Source organism: Coturnix japonica, chromosome Z (assembly GCF_001577835.2).
Source record: "Coturnix japonica isolate 7356 chromosome Z, Coturnix japonica 2.1, whole genome shotgun sequence".
NCBI classification, from domain to species: Eukaryota; Metazoa; Chordata; class Aves; order Galliformes; family Phasianidae; genus Coturnix; species Coturnix japonica.
The window spans coordinates 15,658,618-15,676,930 of NC_029547.1; the positions used below are offsets into that span (position 1 = coordinate 15,658,618).

The following is an 18,313-nucleotide window of genomic DNA, read 5'->3' on the forward strand; positions in this document are numbered from 1 at the left end:
AGGCTGGATATCAGGAAAACTTCACAGAAAGGGTAGTTAAGCACTGGAATAGGCTCCCCAGGGAGGTGGCTGAGTCACCATCCCTGGATGTGTTTAAAAATTGTCTGGATGTGGTGGTTAGGGACATGATTTAGCACAGGGTTGTTTGAGCTAGAGCAATGTGATTAGGGTGAGGTTGGACTTGATGATCTTTAAGGTCTTTTTCAACCTGAGCAATTCTTCAGTTGTATGATTCTATGATTGTATGAAGCATGATTGAGATAACTTTATACTGACACTGTGGAATCGTAGAATCATAGAATCATAGAATCACAAGGTTGGAAAGTACCTACAAGATTATCTAGTCCAGCTGTCCTCCCTTTACCATACCTACAGAAAACCACTAAACCATATCTCCTAGCTCCCTATCCAGACGTCTTTTGAACACTGCCAGGGATGGTGACTCCACCACCTCCCTGGTCAGCCATTCCAGTGCCTGACCACTCTGTGAGAAAAAGTTCCTTCTTATATCCAGTCTAAACCTCATCTGATACAACTTGTGACCATTTCCTCAGGTCCTGTTTGTTGCCAGGGAGAAGAGGCCAAATCCTTCCTCATCATAACCTCCCTTCAGGAAGTTGTAGAGTACACTGAGGTCTCCCCTGAGCCTCCTCTTCTCCAGACTAAACAATCCCATCTCCCTGAGTCGCTCCTCATATGACTTGCACTCCAGACCCCTCACAAGTTTAATTGCCCTTCTCTGGACATTTTCCAGGGCTTCAATGTCTTTCCTGCAGTGAAGAGCCCAAAACTGAACACAGTACTCAAGATGCGGCCTCACCAGAGCTGAGTACAGGGGGATGATCACCTATCAGCTCCTGCAGGACACACTATTTCTGATGCAAGCCAGAATGCCACTGGCTGCTTAGCCACCTGGGCAGACTATTGGCTCATGTTCAGCTGAGCATCAACCAACATCCCAAGGTCCCTTTCCTCTTCACATTCATCCAGCCACTCAGCCCCAAGCCTATAGCACTGCGTGGGGTTATTGTGGCCAAAGAACAGAACCTGGCAATTGTCCTTGTTGAACCTCATCCCATTACCCTCAGCCCAGTGATTCAGCCTATCCAGATCCCTCTGGAGGGCCTCCCTACCCTCAGGCAGATCAACACCACCTCCCAACTTGGTGTCATCAGCAAACTTACTGAGGGTACACTCAATTCCCTCATCCAGGTCAACAATAAAGATGTTAAACAAGATGGGCCCTAGAACTGACCCCTGGGAGATACGACTTGTAACAGGTCACCAGCAGGACTTAACTCCATTAACCACTACCCTCTGGGTACGACCCTCTAGCCAGTGATATGACCCTCTAGCCAGTAGAGAATAGCAGCAGGAGATAACATCAACACTCCATTGGTGTGAAAAACAGAAAATAACATGATGAGTTTTGAAGAAAATTGCCAGTGGTAAATATCTGTGTGTGTATGTGTGTTGTGTTTATGATTGTGGGGTAAAAAAGTTTTTACATATTGCACATATTAGAATCTGTTAATTTAAGAAAATGGAGAGTTTGGAGTGTAGCATGCTGGATTTTATGGCACATCCATGCCTTATTGGAGCTACAGTTAGCTTGAAGACTAATTCTACCAACTTCTCCCTGTATTTTAATTATTCTTAACCTTTGCAACACTTCCAGAGACTAGGTAGTAGCAAAATGGTTATGAGAACTGTATATTTCCCTCTTCCCTAGAACAACCCCTTTTTTAAGAGCTTATATAAAGTGATGACAAAGAATATAATAAGAAAGTGTGGTTGGCTGAGCTTTCCCCACTGTAAATAGTGCAGGGTCAGTCTATCATTTAATAGCTACCACACTTTAAAATGAGCATAAGAAAATATACATGCAGTGAATACAGTACTTATTAAACTGTCAACTGCTCAAAGCTTTGCATTAAATAGAACAAACATAATTACTAGTTAATTTATATTTCTGTTACTGATAGCTGAAATATGTAAACGTTCTTGGGCAGTATCCTCTAGCCAACAGATATAAGGGCAGAGCACATTTTGAGGAGTGAGGTAATTAAGAGATTTATTCACTGTGGCATTATTCTTGTAAGGACCATGGAAAATTTTAATAATTATCTGTGAAAATCATGTGGTGTTTTTTTTGTGCATGTTACCAAATATCCAAAGGGTATGGATATTGACCTTCGCATGTCTTTACTTGCCAGGTCAGTCATGCTTCATGCAATCAGTGTGTGATTGAGGCTTGAGTCAGACCCAGACACCATCTCTCTGTAACGTCAATTTATTATCATTTCTTGGGTGAGTTTATGCTAGAAAACTTTGTGCTGCTTTTGGGTTGCTTTTAGTCATAAAATCATAAAAGGCCTGGTTGAAAAGGACCATAATGCCATAAGGACGTTTAATAGGATCTCTACACACTCATTACTGGATTCAGCTTGAGTCTGCTGCTACTGAATGTAGACTTAAGCTGCATCTGACCGTCTACTGCTTCTACTGTTTTATATAAATTTAGTCACAGGCTTCGCAGAATTAGGGAAAATATTGCTGTAAGAGATCTTGGAACTGTGACAATCCATCCTCCTGCCTGTGGTAGAATCAACAATCTAAGCCATTCCTGATGACTGTTATGTGCTTAAAATTCTGAAAGGAAGTTGTAAACTTTTCCAAATTAATTTTTTTTTCAGAGCCATTAGTATTAGGAGTTCATTTATTTATTTATTTATTTATTTATTTATTTATTTATTTGCAAATATATTTTAATTTCCCCTGCTTATGTTTTAGCATTGAGCATTCCTCCAAATAAGAGAGTAACCCAATTTGATTTATTGGTATCAAAATCAACACTACAGGTTTTAAGCAGTCTCTACATAGTTGAGGAACAAATCTGATTGATTGTCCTGGAAAGTGAAAGGCTTCCTCCAAAATTGGATTCTCCTCTTTATCAGATTATGTCTATATATACTATGAGGTATGTCAGTGCTGTCATATGATGGTCACAAGTACTGTGGCTTTTGGAAGATCTCAGCCTTTAGGATTAGCAGTGCAGGATTGTTTTGGAGAATTTGATACTACATACCACTTTCACTGCAGTTTAATTTACAAGGGCTGCTTTGAAAATAATAATTTTATGTTATGATGTTGGCCAAAAATGTCAGAGATGGATGTTGAGAATATCGCAGTAAAGGCTGAATTTTCCCAACAATATACTGTAATATTCTGTTGCCATGTGACAGATGATTAGCAGAGGGGAAGTTTGAAAGAATGGTATCTGACATGGAAGTGCGCATGAAGCAAAGGTGTGTTTCTGAATTCCTTCAAGCAGGAAAAATGGCACACATTGACATTCATTAACAATTGTTGAACACTTATAGAGACTGAACAGTGGATGTGAGCACAGTGAGGCAGTGGTTAATGAATTTCAGAAGCAGTGACAGCAATAGTAGGTCTCCTCCACTCACCAAGATTTTTAGGACTGTAGCACATAGGCTCTAGCTCAACACCAATGAAATTACGCAGGTAGTGATGGTGACTATGTTATAAAATAGTGTTTTATTGCTGAGATTTTGATCTTTCAGCTGTATCAGCTGTAGTTTCCATAGTAATAAATAGGAAGCATTACTTTCAAAGTGACCTACTTATTATGCTGATAAAAAATGTTTCATTATTTCTAGTGTAGTACAATTGTATTTTGCTTTTCTTATTACCTGCAGAGCAGAGGGTGAGGATCTGGCTTTCTGTGGTGTATATTGTGACTGCATTTCACAAATGAACGGTGTAGATGCAGTTAGTCTGAATAGTGCTGGCATGATCAGTACTGTGGATGTATTCATCCACAATAAGAGCAGTGGTTAGATGGGCATTCTTGGGAGTTTGAAAGTTGGAATAGAATGGTTGGGATAGCAAATGAAGTGTTAGAGCCATATTATGTAAGAATAAAAACTTCCCTCTCAAACAGTGAGCATAAAAGTGTGGTATGAGGAATGAGCCTAGAAACTGAGTAACTTTTTTCATATTTCCTTGAAGAACACTTCTGTATTCCATCAATGAGAAACTCAAGGACTTCAGGGCCCAAACCAGGACCCCCTTTTTATAAGACTGCTGAGATAGCTATACTATGAAATAAGTTCTAGTAAAAAGCCAGTATAAGTATAAAAAAGCAGTATAAGTTATGTATTTAGTACCAGTTAAGAAATCAATGAAGAATGTAAATAACAATAATGATACCATTTTTTTTCTGTTTCCCATTTCTTGAGTGAATCAAAATTTTGTTTGAAGTGTTGCTTGGAAGATCTCAGAGTGTTGGCTGCAAAATCTAGAAGGTACTTTTTGAATCTGCAAGATTACACTGTTTGTAGACTGGTCTTTCTGTAATTAAGAATTAAATAGTTTTTTAGGCTTTTAAGGTATCTGAAGCATACTAACACTAGAAGCTCAAAACATTTTGATTGTCATGAATGGATTGTTGCAGTACAGTTTTGAAAGAATGACGTTTTTTGTCTGTAGACTTCTGAGAACTGAGCACAGGAAAAAATGTAAACAAATGAGAGAACATTTTCAGTTTGCTGTGTTTCTTCCCATTCATACACACCTCACTGAATAATACAGGTTCCTGTATATTGTGCATTGAATGCAAATCTGTTTGTTTAGTTGTTTTACAGCTTGACAAAACTGCAAATTCAGATGTAGACCAGTGTTTGGCCCTTTCTCAGATTTCTCTGAAAACTGTTATCAGAGGAAAGAGCTAAATAAGTTATTTTAGCAATTAGCAAAGCAGACTCATTAAAAAAAAAAAAAAAGTCATGTAGCATTATTAAAATCAAGTCAGAGTAGTTTGGATGGGGAAATAGTTCATCTGGGTTCTGAATGACTGGCTACACTGAAGCCCACTGAAGCCACACATGCATTACACTGCAGCAGTAATAAAGAAGCTGTGGTATTCTGATGCTTTTTTTCATACATTATCTCATGATGTAGAGTCTAAGCTTTGATGAGATTGTAGATACAGCTTTTCTACTACACCAGATTGTCTATCAGTGCCATAATATTTCATATTTCATACAGAAATATACAATAGGATGATATCGTGTTTTTTTGTTTGTTTGTTTGTTTGTTTTGTTTTGTTTTGTTTTCCTTTCATGTACCATGATGTCCATAGACTCATATTTTGACAATGAACTAGCATGGCATTTTCACCAGCATATCTGTTTATTCAGGTGTATGGATTTGTGTTTTGCTTAAGAGCTGTTAATGTAAGGAATTTCTTTGAAAGTTCTGGTAGGGAATTTCGGGAGTCCAATTTGTCATTTAAAGTACTGTACCCTGAAAGATCACTGCTGCCTAATCACTTACTTGAGGCTTAGTCATTGTTTATTTTTCCTTTCACAGTGGCATATTTTCTTTGCCTTGTTGGTTTGAGCAAAGGACACAGCATGTGTTTCTTCTGGGATTAGTGAGTGAAAAGACATCAGCCAGTTATGTGAGATTCACTGTGTTTCAATGGAAAATGCCAGTACCAGATAGTTAATCCCAAAACACAGTCTTTGAAAGCCTGCGTTGTAGTTAAAAATGAGGTACAAACATTTTGGGTGGGTAGACATAGCTGTAAATCTTAATCTGATAGGTTCAAAACAAAGTAATATTTCATATTCCGTTTCTTGCTCATACTGTGATGGGAAAATAACTTTGCATATGTTTTTCTGTTATTTGTGGTTGCACTGAAATGGTTTCAGTCAATTAGGGCAACAAAGCTGGTGAAGGGTCTGGAGCACAAGTTTTATGAGGAGCGGCTGAGGGAACTGGGATTGCTTAGTCTGGAGAAAAGGAGGCTCAGGGAAGACCTCATAACTCTCTACAACTATTTGAAAGGAGGTTGTAGTTGCATACTCTTCTCCCAGGTAACTAGTGACAAGATGAGGCGGAATGGCCTTAAGTTGCACCAGTGGAGGCTCAGCTTGGATACCAGGAAAAATTTATTCTCTGAAAGAGTGGTGAAGCATTGGAATGGGTTGCCCAGGGAGATGGGGAAGTCACTGATGTTGGAGGTGTTCAAGAAATACACTGATGTGCCAGTTAGGATCAAGGTTTAATGGGCAATATTGGAAGTGATGGTTTGATGGATAACTTGATGATTTCAGACATCTTTTCCAACCCCAACCTTCATTATTCTATAATAATCATACATGGACTAACTGTAGCAGAGCATGATTTTGTGTTGATGTATTCTCACTCCAACTGCATAGGAAATTAGAAGGATGAATCCCACCAGACAATCTAATTCAAGAGAATAAAAAATGACACTTCAAAGTAGGCAGTGTCTTCCAGCATTGGTTTAAATCCTTGAAGCAGCTATGGCTGATGCTGTGACTGATTGTGTGAACATAGGTAATCAGTTTCAGCAGGGGCATGAATTACAAATATTGACTCACCAACTTGTACTAAAGCTTACTAACCTCTAAAGAACTTTATAACCTGAAATACCGTGAATGAAACCTTACATAAAATGCAATTATTTTTCCTTCTCCAATGCTTATTTTAAAAGTGTAAGTACTAGTTCTTCTTCCTAAAACCATCATGCTTAATAATCATTATTTTTTCCAGTGTATAAACTAGGTGGATCTGAATACTTATGGGAAGAATCTAAAGCATTTGGTTGCTATTATTGTGGAGATAACACATGTGAAGAGTTAAAGAAATTTTTAAAATGCCTTAGTGATTTTTGTTTTGTTTCAGAGCTATATAGCACCAAACCACATCCTGTAGTACAACGTCTTTTCCCTTTTTATATGTATGTTGCAGTATCAATTCAGGTTAATAAAACAAAGACAATAGTCTTATTCTCTATTCCCCATATTTTATTATTTTTATTTAAATATAACATGCTATACATTGTTGCTCAGTGATTTTTGTTTTTCTTTTCTTTTTTAAATCTCTCCTTCTCAAGAGTCTATCTGACAGAGAACAGAGGATATGGTAAAGAAACTGTGAAACTCTAGAAAAAGGGACTTCAGTTTGCTCCTACCACCACTGGGTATTACAGTATGTTAATCATGCAGGAATCATTGTTTCCTTAAGGACATTTTGTTCTGGTTCATTTTGAGAAATTCATGTCAGAAATGACTCCTGACTCACTTAGGAAAAGTGATGTTTTTCATGATTTTGGCCTCTGAGCAGCATAGTGTTCTGCGTACTATGATAATATTTATGCACAAATCCTCCCCTGATCATATAAACTAGGTAATTCTGTCAAGAGAACCTCACCTGTACCCTAAATATTCTTTAAGTACTGCTTTTGCCCAAGCTGACATTGAATGCTCACTGTGGGTGGTCCACTATGTCTTGACAGTTTTAATAATCGATTACAAATTTTTAACAACAGATACTCACTTTTATTATGGTCATTAAGTTTTGCTGATCACCTGAAATTACATTCAAAATCTGAAGTTCTTATTTCCCTGTCTAGAAAATCTCATTTGTGAGGAAGCAAGCTGGAGATAAAGTACCATGAAATCCATTAAATGTAATGTTAGCTATCAGTTAGAATGTTGTGTCTCAAATTACTTTCTGGTTTTAAAAGAGTTGACTTTATTCAAGAACAGGAAATACAGTCTGACCACTTTGTATTTTATGGGAAACCTATTATTTTTTGTGTGTTGTTTTTCCTTTTTTCTTTCTTTCATTATTATTATTATTATTTTTAACAGCTAATATTTAAATAACAGATTAAGATTGAAGTGCTGGTTAAACATTGACTTAAATAACTTAAAGAAGATTCCAACAACACCAGCCTTTATAGAGGTTAAACATTCTCAAAAGAAACATTAAGCAAGGCTCTCCTTTGTACCAAAATACAGTTTCCAAACAATAAAAATAAAAATGACTTTTTCACAACAAGAAATATTGAAGATAAAACTGCATCATCAATATAATCTCATAGTTATTACTTAAAAGTATTTAGAACAAAATAATATTGTACTACTTCTGTTTCTTACTACAGACACTGCAAAGGCTTAATTATTTATTTAGTGGAATACATTGTGAAGACAGTGGTACAAATTATTTGTTGTACTGCTTTCTATTTATCTGCTCTAACAAAATGAATCTCAGTATGGTTACATTGGTGAGCTATCCAGAGCTCTATAAAATTACAGAGTAAAGCAAAACATAAAACAAACCTTATGTACCTTTAATTGAACAGACTTCATATTATGCTAAATTTTGTTATACTGCAGTTGCTCAAGTTAAGCCATGGGACTAGCAACACTTAATGAAAATGTGCTGGATATTATGCATTTGGAGCCTTCAGTGACTATGGTGGATATGAAAGGCATGCTAAAGCTGGATACCAGCACAGCTTTTTTGTTGGCTCTCATATATAATATACATGTGAGTAATAATCTCTGATAAATGCATGAGCATGATTTTGGATTCCCTATCCCTCAGTCCTTATTTAGGTATTGCTCCCACTCTTTTTCTGTGACTCTTCAAGCTCTTAACAAGGACAAATGCACTGAATGGCAATATTAATTGAATAAGGTGTGCTGTGTTGCTATCTCATCTTTCAGAGACCAAATTTAACACTTGGAAAGTTCATTCTGTTTAATTTAAACAATGGCATTATCAGTGATTCTAATAGGACTGTCTACATCCAGGTGTCAGCCCAGTGCTTGCTGCAAAATTTCTTACTGATTGCAATGCATTTGTTCTTAATTCCACAATGAAATCAAAGTCAGACGAATATACAAGCAGATGCATTGATACCCAAGTACAGAGATGGACCCTGCTTTCAGTTTAAAAATAGCAGAAAGTACCTTTGAAGTATTTCTTGAAGTTTGTTTTTGAGTGCTAATATGTAAGAAAACCTCTCAAACATAAAGACACACAATACCATTAATCCAAGCACTGCATGTTTGGTCTTTTGATTAAGTGCAAGAGAGTTAGGAAAAAAAATGGATTATACACATGAAATTCTGCCTTTAAAGCCTTGTCCATTACCTATTCTCACAGTACTTACAAGGTTCTGATCTTTTAACTTATCAGCCCTGTGTGAAGCACTGAGAAAAAGGGAAAACAACAAAGAAGCAAATGAGGAAAACATTTCAAATAATAATAAAAAAAAAGATATTTAACATCCTATTAAATAAATAACTTAGAGAGAAATAAAAAGGAGTGAAGTTAGAACATACAAGCAAACCATAGTATTCGTTTTGTTAGAACAGTTTGATACTGCTTTGCTTATATTCTTAAATCCTATCCATTCTTCCACAAGGCTTCTCCAGAAGCATCTTTTTTTGTGCATATGACCCAAGTGCTTCCAGTAAATGCTTGCATGTCTAACTGTTCATAGGCTTGAATGAGCAATTAAGGTCTTTGATATGAGTTAGTATTCCATAAATAACTTTCCCCACGAAGATCATTCATTAGATTGTCTCACATTCCTTAAGTTCTGTTGCAGAGAGAAAAAAAATTGTTCACACTGGCAATGACTTATATCCCCTTTGATTCAGCTTCTATCTTGCTCTTAAGATAGAACACTGAACTAAATAAAAGCATTTCATTTGCCAGCAATGAGTACAAAAACTTCAGAGGCTTCCCCTGCTCTTTTCAAACAAGCAGATGTCTGCACTATTTCTTTGCAATTATTCTTCAAGAAGATTACCAATTATTAGTGACATAAGAGCCTTTGGTTCATCTGCATTGATAAAACAGTTCCTTCATCTATGACATTACTACCATTGGAAGAAAGTGAGCTGAAGTGTTTTTCCTTCTTGTTTTCTGTCCCCTCTTTGTGGCTCCCCTTCCATTCAGAGCAACAAACATTTGCCTTCCATTGTGCTTCCAATTTAAGGATGCATATGTGTTGTATCCATTTTCTTCTATTCTTTCCTTCAATTTGCAATCACTATTAAACTCCTTCTGTTGAAAGAATAAAAAAAATGCACCATTTCAGAACAGACATAATGCTTCACTGTGTAAATACCATTGATATCAACAGCACTTATATAGCAAAAAAGTGGGAAAAAGTTCATTTGTGCACAATTATAGAAATAAAATGACAAAATTCACTGAGAGTTGAATTGCAACTTCTCTGTAGTGGAATATAACAATATTAAATCAAATTCTCAGTCATAAACTCAAAGTATGAGGTAGCAATCTTGGAATTATTCATCACACTCCAGTTCTAATAAATACAACCTTTAAATATCTTGAACCAGATTATTGATACCATGTGTTAAAGTAAAATGCATGGCTTAGACCTACTTCTTATTGAAAGTAAGATCCTTTACACCACACTGGCAATGAAAAAGGGCTTTTTTAATGAGTATGAATCACTGTTACACTATTGTTACAGTGGATGAGAGGACCTTTTACTGTGCTGAACTGAAGATGGGCTTAGTCTAAAAAGATTCATTTACTAGCCTTTATGATTCATATATAACCCTGTATCTTACTGAGAAGATATTAAAGTAAACTTGAGAGTAATTTTGGGTAAAGTAGTAGTAGGACCACAGAGCACAAGTATTTTCTTAACAGAATAGAGCACACTCAAATCCAATTTGTTTCCCAAAAAGGTTTTTCAGCTTTCAAATGAGTAGTTAGTTAAACAACCATAAATACTATTTGTGTTCATAAACCTACATACAGATTGTTTAACTTCTACTTGCAGTAATAATACTACAACACAGGAATAATAACACAGGAGGTGTCAAGGCATTAATAAAGCAGGTGGCTCTTAATCACATTTCAAATCCACAATAATTTTTCCAGTCTGCCAGACTGTTATTTTGCTAAATAAATCCAAAAATTCATCTTCCTTGTCTCCCTTGTTCTAGCCAGTCAGTCAGACACCAAAGTATCTGATAAACAGAGAAAACTGATAAAACAGAAACAGTGTCTTGACTTGTTTTCTCAGATGCAGAACCACACTGCAGACCAAACTTTTAGTTCTATTCTTAGACAATACAGAGGGAGCAGATGATGTTGAGAAGTGGCTAAGAAGTATTATTGGCAGGGGTCTGAGTGTTAGCCCAGAATTGCTTTGCTCATTTCAAACGAATTTCAGTATAGCCCTGCACCAATGTCTATTATGCACATGCTTAAGAGTGTTTTTAAAATTTTTATTGGTTCTGTTTTTCATATCCGTCTGCAAACTGCCACACTGTAGTAATATGAGTCTAACTGCAAGTCTAGGGAGGATGGGAAAAATAATAACAGAAGCATTCTTGAAATCTCTGAAGTATTATGGAATACATTTTGATAAGTCATTATGTTGTGATTTTATGATGTGAATATTGAAAAATTATCTCAGTTGGAATTAAAAAAAAAGGCTTTCCACATTCGTATCCCCCTGTCAGCACTATTTCTAATACACTGTGAATTACTGAATCTTTTGGCAGCAGTTTCCACCTATGGTACACGAAAGCTGCTCTGCTTCTCTTTTTTTGTTTCTCTTTAGTTTCCTACTTTCCTTTCTCTTTAGTTTCCTACTCAAGCTAACAACTTGAGTAGGAAAACTTACCAGAGCTTTTGGGATAGATCATCACAGATGACTATGTTAAACGTAGTTAACTGAGACATATGGACTTAGGATGGTGTTTTAAACTTGCATCATTTTGTATGTCTATAAGCATACCTGTGATCAGTATAGCAACGGAGCTTAAGTGACAAAAGGTAACTTTGTCAGCTGCGCATTATACCTTTACATCTATCAGTGGTGTAGGACTGACCACTAATCATCTAGTATTTCTGTCTAGTGTAATTTATCAAATTAAAATCCACATTTATAGGAGCTAAAGAATAATTTCTCTGTTCAGGTCTTTGAGGAGGTCAGAGGTAACTATGAAGCAGGGCTGCCTAGAAACAGCATGGATGAAGAAAGACTGTTTAGTTTGTGTGAACTAAACACACATAAAGTAATTTCTTCTTTACATGGGAAACAAACATTCAGGTCCCTCGATCCTCTTGCTACTCTCAGGTTAGCATTACTTCACAATCTGCAGCAGAGACAGACTTAGCTACATTGCTCTATTTAAGTCTATAAATATTTTGAATACTGATCAATTTGAAGACTAGCTCATTGCCTTTGTAGGTGACTTGTATAAAGCAAACAATATGCAATAATAGAACAATCTGGTGTCTGTGCCATTGTGTGGATGTGAGTATAAATCAGAGTTTACTAGTCTGAATTACAGATCATATTGATTCCTGCTAAAAATATTTGGGTCATAATTTTTTTTTCTAATGGAAAGATCAGTTAACCCAGTCTTAGACAAATGCAGATTTAAAGACAGCTTTCAAATGATAGCCAAATTCTTCTCAGTCAAAATCTCCGTCTCCTTGTACTGTCTATAAACTTGTGTATTAACTGGTACATTCAGTCTATACATGGCTGCTTTAGAAATCTTCTCAACATTCAAAGTTAGACAATTTGGTGTGCCTGCTCCATCAGCTGAATTTTTACAAGATTTTGGGTATCCCTTCAGAATAATGCAGTCTAATAAATGTGGTTGTACTACAGAGAAACAAGGAAATCTGGTCTTAATTTTCAAATTTTGTAGACCCTTCTCCATCAGCCATTATTTAGTAAGAAATGTGCCTGAAGCAGTGTGCATGATAAATGCCTGGAACAGGGAGTGTATGGATGTGGGACCACCTGAGGATGAAATTTTGATGAACACCTTTAGTAGTAATATGTGGGCAAGCAGGGTTTCAGTAGGCAAGAAGGGGAGCAATGCTGACTACTGCTGTCTGTTGAGAAGGTAAAAATAATACTTACAGAGCCGTAGACTTTTCCTTTCTTGTTCATAGCTAAATAATAGTTGCTTTTGATGGACTTAACTGCCACAACTCCAATTTCTACAGATGTTATCTCCAATATGCCTAAAAATAGAAATTGAAATATTTGTTTCATTAGGTTTTTTCACTACAGAAAAATAGCAAAAAACTTGAAGAATATTCCACCTCTAGTATTCAGCACCGTCTGACTAATAGACTTCAGCAATGTTCTTTTCCAAACCACTGCAAAAACGTACACAAATATTGTTTCAATTAACATGTTTCCTTTGCTAACCCTGCATTTTAAATCTCATAAATACTGAAACAGCTCCATTCTTCTTAGCATAGATTTTACTAAGATTTATCAGAAGAGACATCTGAACCACAGCATTAAATTAAATCTATAGCATATGTCAATAGAATGTTAGATTTATCCCAATCTACAAAACCAGTGGTAAACTATTTATTCCTTGTAGGACATTTAGATAAACTAAATCTCTTGGCTACACTGAGCTGATAAATTCATTTTTTGGCAAGCGTGTTGACATCTTGGGATATAGTAAGACTAACCCTAATGGCCACATTATCTTCTTTGCCTTTCAGATATCAGAAACATTTTACTCTGTTTGTAATAAATATGATTAAGCTTTGTTTCTTTAAAACAAACTATTTCTGGGATACTGGATGACTCAAGGGGCCAGTGATGGGAGACAGAGCTTTTCATCTCTGTATTTTCTGCCTGCATTTTCTGCATACTGAGTTGGGACTGGTAGAAGTTAGTTAGTACCACTTACATAGTGAGTGACTTCAGAGGTCTGTTTTCAGCTATTATTAGAGCAACTGGACTGCTATGTTGTTTTAATACGTATACTTTCACATAGAACAAATACAGGTCCAACCAAATAACTTCTAAATATTTTTTTCAGGTAGCATCCAGGCTCCAGAATTTCTACTGATGTTGAAGTACTAGTAGTCAGAATACAAGACACAAAGGGGCTACCACTGGGGAAACTGAAGGAAGAGCAAAAGGAATGAAAAATCTTAGAGGAAAATATCCTAGATGGAGCCAACAAAAAGCATGACCAATAGGTCACCTGGAACAACATTTATGAGTTAGCTCACTTAAAAAAATGAATATGCAACAATTTCCTCCTAACTACGTCCAAAGCATTTTATCTGAGCACAGAACTAGAAAATTCATATGTTCTTTTCATTTACTGAAGAATTCCTTATGCCAACCACGCATCAACAGTATAGCAGGCTATTCAGCTCTTTTATCTGGAAATGCCCTGAAAATATGCCATCTATGCAGTCTGTGAAAGCATGTGGACTTTAGGATGCAGCAGAAGCTCTTACACTGCTTTTTTTTTTTTTTTTTTTAAATGAGAAATCAGAATGAAAAATTAGTTCTGGTAAGGATGGACTTGATATATACACTAAAAAACCTTCACCTTCATGCTGTGATAATGCTGAATGTCCACTAACTTCTTGCAGCCATATGAGAACTGCTCTGCTCAAATCCTCTCTCAAGCTGAAATTCAGGGAATTTGAATCAACAGTGAAGACACAGTTACACATGGCACTACAATTCTGCTACCTGAGAGGGAGCAGGAAAATTAGTTTCCAAACTCAGAGGTATCCAATTCAGTAGCAGCAAAGGCCTCTCTGATATCTGGATCTGCCTCACTACTGCCAAGTGGAAAAAGATATGGTCAGTTAGATAAATGAAAACTCTAAACAAAATTTCCATAAGTTATTTCTATGTAATGTTAGCTTGGAATCAGCACAAGGTCCTTAAGTAGAAGTAAGATGAACTTTCAATTAGTGGAGTACTCTAGGAAGATCCAGAAAATGTGTGGGTAGTCAGTTAAGATCCATGTCACAGTATCACAGTATCACAGTCTCATGCGGGTTGGAAGGGACCTTAGAGATCATCGAGTCCATCCCCCTGGTTTCGAACCTGGGTCTCCGGTGTTGCAAGCGGCATTCCTACCACTGCGCCACCGAATGTCCTACATTTGAAGCTGACTTTATTGTTGCAAAGGAGCTCTGTGTCATTTTCCACATGTAAAATGAATAGAGATACACTGTTTAATCTGAAGTTGTGAGGTCTCCTTAAGGTCCAGATAGCTAGCCCAGGACAAACAGATCATTGAGCCCATACCAGCCAAGGGGTGTTATGCTTTTTACTTAGTAATGTTGCGCATTTTCAAAACAATGGAAAAACTAAGTTTCTTCCTTGATTTTCTACTAGAGAATTAATACAGAGCAGTGGTCCTCAATATTTCTCTCCTGTTGGTTATCCCCTAAAATAACTGTGCTCTAAATTCAGGCAGAGTTAAGTAAAATGGTTTGGGCTATATGGGTGAGAAGCCATTAAAGAATAAGAAAGTGTTGTGAACACTGATATGACACTGTCTTCTTTTTGTGTAGGTAATGTGTTTTTAGGATTTTCCATGTCAAAAAAGGAAAAGAAGAATTGTCAGAACATTAGTGCAGAGATTAATATCTTTGTGCCTGAATTGTCTCATGGGAAAGACTAGACTGGTTCCATCTCAAACATCAGAAACAATAAAAAGAGAATCTGATAGTGGAAATCTTGCCATTATTACTTGTTACATTTTGAGATAGGTTAAACTAAATTATAGTTTGTCACATTATCCTTGTAACAAGCACACCATATTAGATTTACAGAGTATTACACATGTGAAACTTCTGAGAACAGTTGGAGAAAAACAGCGTTTAAATATGAAACTTGAATTGAATTAATAAATTTTAAGAAATTTCCCCTTAATCAACAATAATAAATTACTCTGCAATACATCAGCCCAGTTAAAGTAACAGAATTATTCACAGAATATATGAAAATATAATAATATGTTTCTGGTAAAGTTTGGTCACAATCTCATATGCTATTACATCTTCAATGAGACAGTCAAAAGAAAGTCAAGAGGAGAAATCTTATTGTGTTCATTTCATATTATAAAGCACGGTAACTAACTTGCTTTCACCCCATTATAGTAGTAACTGCAGCTAAATGTGTCTGAATTCTTCTAAACTGCTATGTTTGTTCTCATAAACACTGATCCTGGATATATTCTCAGTATGTTTTGTGTATTTGGAAGTTAAAAATATGTTCTGCAATTTTCCACTTTTGATCTATTGCCTCTTGGGCAGCACAGATTCGGTTTGGTACATATCTACCTTGCTGCTAAGAGCACACCGTGGAGAATTTATGGAGCGATACGCTCATTATAAGCACTCAATTAGCTATTTTTTAAATTGAAAATTATTCATCAACATTCACAGATTTTCATGGAGGAATTTCTCTCAGGACTTTCATAGAAATCTACTGAAGGCAATGGGAACCTTTTCATAGGTGTCAGTGATGTAGGCACAAATTCCAGAGGTCAACATGAGAGCATCAACTCATCTGACACCAATCTCCACGCAGAAGTGATAAGGAATTTCCAGAACTTTGAAACAGACTGGATTTAAATCAAGCCTCTTTGATGTAAGGGTGAAAATATGTATTTTATTATTCTCGAGTCATTATTAAATTCAGCAGGAACGTGTAAAGAAAAGCAATTGAGGCGTACAGTATGAAGCATAAAACTGTAGTTTTTTCACCATCTAATGATACTGACTTCTTTGAGGGCACACAGTTTTCTGTGTTTTCCTCATAGTTTCTGTGACTGAGTCATGCACCATGACCAGGCCTCTATAGTACTGAAATAAAAAAATATAGATAATTTCCATTGTCTTTCAAGAATAAATACTTTAAAACTTAATATTCATCACTTGCTACAGTTTGGAAGCAAGAATCTGTAAATAGCCATAGGCAATATGGCTGAAATGATGTAATGACAAGTGTACTCCTTGGCCTTAAACAGGAAAACTATTGTTGGCAGATGAATTGTCCTTAGACACTTTTATAACATCCGAGGTGGTTTATCTCAGTATTTACATTAGAATGTTTTTCTGGTATCTGACACGATCTTGTTTCAATTTGGGCCCATTATTTCCTGTTTTAAATGTAAGTTGACGGGAAAAAAGAATTCTTTTTTTCATTACAGATAGCTTTTACACGTTCAGAAGTTACCACACCTACTTTTCTACCTACCATCTTAATCATTCTAAGCAAGTCCAGTTTTTCAGTGCATTCCTTAAAGCTGTCAGATTTTCTAGGTCTTTAAACACTGTGGTTTGTGTCCCCACAGCACAGCTGTAGTACTCTTAGTAATGTCTTACTGGTGTTGAAACATGAAGAAACATTTCACATTTCCTGCAAATGATACATGCGTCTTCACACATTTATGCATACTTCTTTCTTTTTCATGGGATTCATTTCAATTTGTGATTAAATATTTGAAAGAAATTCAAGCAGTCCTTCTTATCATACATTTGTGAATTTGATTATACTTAATTAAGTTTCATACTCTGCATATGCTTAAGTGTCCTCTGCTTTATTCTGTCACTTCTCTAATATGTCATACTAATTCAGACCTCCAAAATACGTGCAACTATTCCATGTTTAATACTATAAAAAAATTTTATTTTCAGTTCTTTCTTTTAAGCTGTTTATAAATTTGAGATACTTTGAAGAAAATCTTGAAGAACCTGATGTCCCTGTTCAGACCGACACTGAAAAGCTGTTAACTGGTTTCCTATATAAGACTTTCACTTAGTTTTTGCTGGCTGATCTTGTTGAAGAGAATAGCCTTAGAAATATTAATTTCTAAAATATTTTGCAAATGTATGATGCTTCACACTTCTCTCCTGTACATGAAGATTTTAGCCCATTATTGGTGAAAACTCAGTAGATTTGGTTTTACAATTAATTCATTTAGTTAATCATTTCTTAGGTACTTATAACATAAACACTACTTATTCCATCCTTTTTCTCAGTATAGGTATTGTCTTCAGATCTTTTGTGTTTCTCTTTGTAGAGATAGATATTTTATGTTTAGCTCATCTTCAGTCATGTCAGAAGTGAATAAAGTGAAAACCAAGTAACTCACCCAGCTTAACTTTATCTTACTATTTTTCTGTTCTAGCACATGCCAGTTTCTGTTTGGAATTCATGTTAATTTTTTTTGTAAAGAAGGAATCAAAAACAATATTTCAAATACTATCTAACATATACAAAATTAATAAAATAAATACTTTCTATGGAATAATTTTATTTGTAATGAGGTTTGATAATGAGAAATTTAAAAAATTGTATTTTCAGGAGAAAAAATCTGGTCAGTAGTTACTCATTTCTTGTTTCATGTTCTTTGGGAGTGTGTAAAGAAAAATAAAATTATAAATTAAAAAAAGAGGACAAAAAAACCACTGTGGATTCCCTTATGGTTTTAAAACAGATAGTACACTATTATTTTACAGCCATTACTCTGTAAACTTTAACAATTGTAACTAATCCCCTTTGACCACATCCACTGTAAAAGCATGGCTTTCAATATCCAAACCATTTCCGTCTCAACATAATTAGAAACATTTTAAATATCAAGGGATGTACCCTGTAGCC

The 18,313-nt window shown here is 35.8% G+C and overlaps 1 protein-coding gene across 3 annotated transcripts in view; it reads right to left on the minus strand.

Moving 5' to 3' along the window:
- Positions 1-7,534: 7,534 nt before the first annotated feature.
- Positions 7,535-18,313, minus strand: part of FGF10 (fibroblast growth factor 10) — a 59,472-nt gene continuing 48,693 nt past the window's right edge. For all 3 annotated transcript variants that reach the window (XM_015848689.2, XM_015848688.2, XM_015848690.2), the window contains exons 4-5: positions 12,785-12,888; positions 7,535-9,924 (exon numbers count right to left, since the gene is read on the minus strand). In XM_015848689.2, the coding sequence (XP_015704175.1) occupies positions 9,727-9,924; positions 12,785-12,888 (302 nt within the window). In that variant the 3' untranslated portion in view covers positions 7,535-9,726. The remainder of the gene's footprint in view (positions 9,925-12,784; positions 12,889-18,313) is intronic.